Genomic DNA, 2,154 nt, shown 5'->3' with positions numbered 1-2,154 from the left:
CAACTCCACGATCGCCTTCGATCACACCGACCATCCGGCCTACGTTCCCCACCCAAGCAAGTTGCCCTGGTGGTAGATCTGATCATCGAGTGGGGATGTCGAGGGGTGAATTGATTGATGGGAGAGGGAGACGAACGAACGACGACCTACGGATTGCTCAGTAGAGATAAACTTACCAGGTGGTCGGATGAATATTTGAACATAAGTTTGACACATACCTAAAAGCCATACATGAAACTTTACAATTGCCATGCATGAGAAACTAAATCTACCATATCGTAAAAATAAACGGGAAAACTAAACAGTTATGTTTGAACCTAAGTAGCCATTGTTTCATAAGATGATGGCATTTTTTTTTGAAAAATAAAAGTTATGAAATAGTCTTATGAAAAAAACTGCCACCCTCTAGTATATTAAGAACGAATTTGTGCTTCGAGCCTGGATTTCGTCACGAATGCCATTCTATAGTCCAATGTGTGGCTTTTTTTTACATGAAATGAATTGATACTATTGTTTATAACCTGATTAAACAAAGAGAGTACAACTAAGACCGTTGATAAAAATAAAGCTAGATAAAACTCTTGTGAAATTGTCATCTGAGCTCTGCTCTGCGCAACTTCATGTTGTTCCAAGCATCCGACAATGAAAACATCAGACCCCATTATTTGGTTTCTAAAAATCATCCACAAATGAGAGAATCGATTCAACCATTGCAGCAGCCGGCGAGATCTTAGGTGGAACGTATATAACATTCCAAGTGCAAGTCACAAAAAGCAACGTCACCCAAATGGTTACCTGGAAGATCCGCCAAGTGTGTGCATGTCCCATTGAGCGGATCATAGACTTGTAGCGTCGGAGTTGGTCCATTAAGAAAGCAATAGCACATTAGCTTTCCACCATGATGCATCACCCTGAAAGGTATCACTAGATCAATGGTTCGAGCCATCGGGATCATATACGCCTCGACCCAAGTGCCCTCGGCCAAATCAGTCAGCAGCCATATGGTCGTGCAAGCATGTTTGGTCCCACGTCCCTCTGGCTGAACCATACAAAGGGTGCCATTGAGCTCGACCATACGGGTCTCTGATCTCAACTCTTGTAGCCTCACCGGGGCCTTGATGGACCTCTTCCATTCCTCGGTCTCGAGGTCAAGGCAGAGGACACAGTACCCGCCCACCTGCGGTGGCACCGAGCTGTAAGTGTAAAGGAAGTAGAGCACACCATCTATGGTGACCACAGAGTTTTTGTGAAAGCGGACACGGTCTTTAATTGGTGGTGACTCCCTCCGCCACCATGTTCTGGCGCCGTCCTCCAACGTGAGAACATCGCAGGTGTACTCCGGTGGATCAGCATAACTGTACATGCTCGTGAGGCGGACCACCTTGAACTTGCCTGACGGGGCAGCGTAGCCGATGCCAAAGACGTAGGACGCTCCGCCGTCGTCCATCTCCGTGGAGGTCACGAGCACGTCCCCGGTGGCCAGATCGATCACGTTGAGGACGCCGCCGACGCGGGTGGCGCAGACGGGGCCGCGAGGTCCGGAGGTGATGGTCCATAGGTCACCTGCGGACTTGACCACCCTCACGACGCTGCCGTCCGTGTCCAGCAGCCGCAGGTCACGGCGGCGGCGCCGCCCTCCGCTGGCCACGCCATGGAAGGAGTTGGCGACGATGAGGAGCTGCGGCTCCGTGCGGGCCTTGTGCGCCGCGACGAACGCGGGGTCGGAGATGAGCGCCCGCCACCCCGTGGACGCGCACCGGAACCGGCACGCCGACTTTACCGGCGCCCAGGAGAGTATCTCGGAGACGACGTCGTTGGGTACCGACGTCGGCATGGTCGATCGGTGGCCGGAACCCGGAAGGAACCGCCCGCGAGCCGCGAGTCGTCGCGAGGCCGAAAGATCGGATCTGCAGGCAGGATGGTACCCCAAATTTACAACCCCGTTGGTTTTTTCTAGGGAAGGCCTACAACCCCGTTAGTTTGTTACAACTTACAACCTGGAAAGGTATTGTATGGTAACACTCGCATACAAATTGGAAATGTTATATTGTATTAACAGTATTAATAGTTATACCTTTTTTAAATCACAACATTACATGGAACAAGATATTGTTGTCAATGGAAGTTTTTTCTTTTGCGAGAACACCAAATGCC

General features: G+C 50.3%; 1 protein-coding gene across 1 annotated transcript; it reads right to left on the bottom strand.

Annotated features, from left to right (window-relative positions):
- Positions 1 to 584: 584 nt before the first annotated feature.
- On the bottom strand, positions 585 to 1,954 carry LOC123133525 (putative F-box protein At3g10240). The gene has a single exon (XM_044553002.1). The coding sequence runs from the start codon at positions 1,832 to 1,834 to the stop codon at positions 731 to 733; it is 1,104 nt and encodes a 367-aa protein (XP_044408937.1). The 5' UTR covers positions 1,835 to 1,954; the 3' UTR covers positions 585 to 730.
- Positions 1,955 to 2,154: the final 200 nt, after the last annotated feature.

Source organism: Triticum aestivum, chromosome 6B (assembly GCF_018294505.1).
Source record: "Triticum aestivum cultivar Chinese Spring chromosome 6B, IWGSC CS RefSeq v2.1, whole genome shotgun sequence".
Lineage (NCBI taxonomy): Eukaryota > Viridiplantae > Streptophyta > Magnoliopsida > Poales > Poaceae > Triticum > Triticum aestivum.
Note: the sequence above shows the minus strand (reverse complement) of the source record. Positions and strands in the feature narration are given on the sequence as shown.

Bases quoted from the DNA above. Each gene is read 5' to 3' on its own strand.
- LOC123133525 (XM_044553002.1), bottom strand. From the start codon at position 1,834: ATGCCGACGTCGGTACCCAACGACGTCGTCTCCGAGATACTCTCCTGG.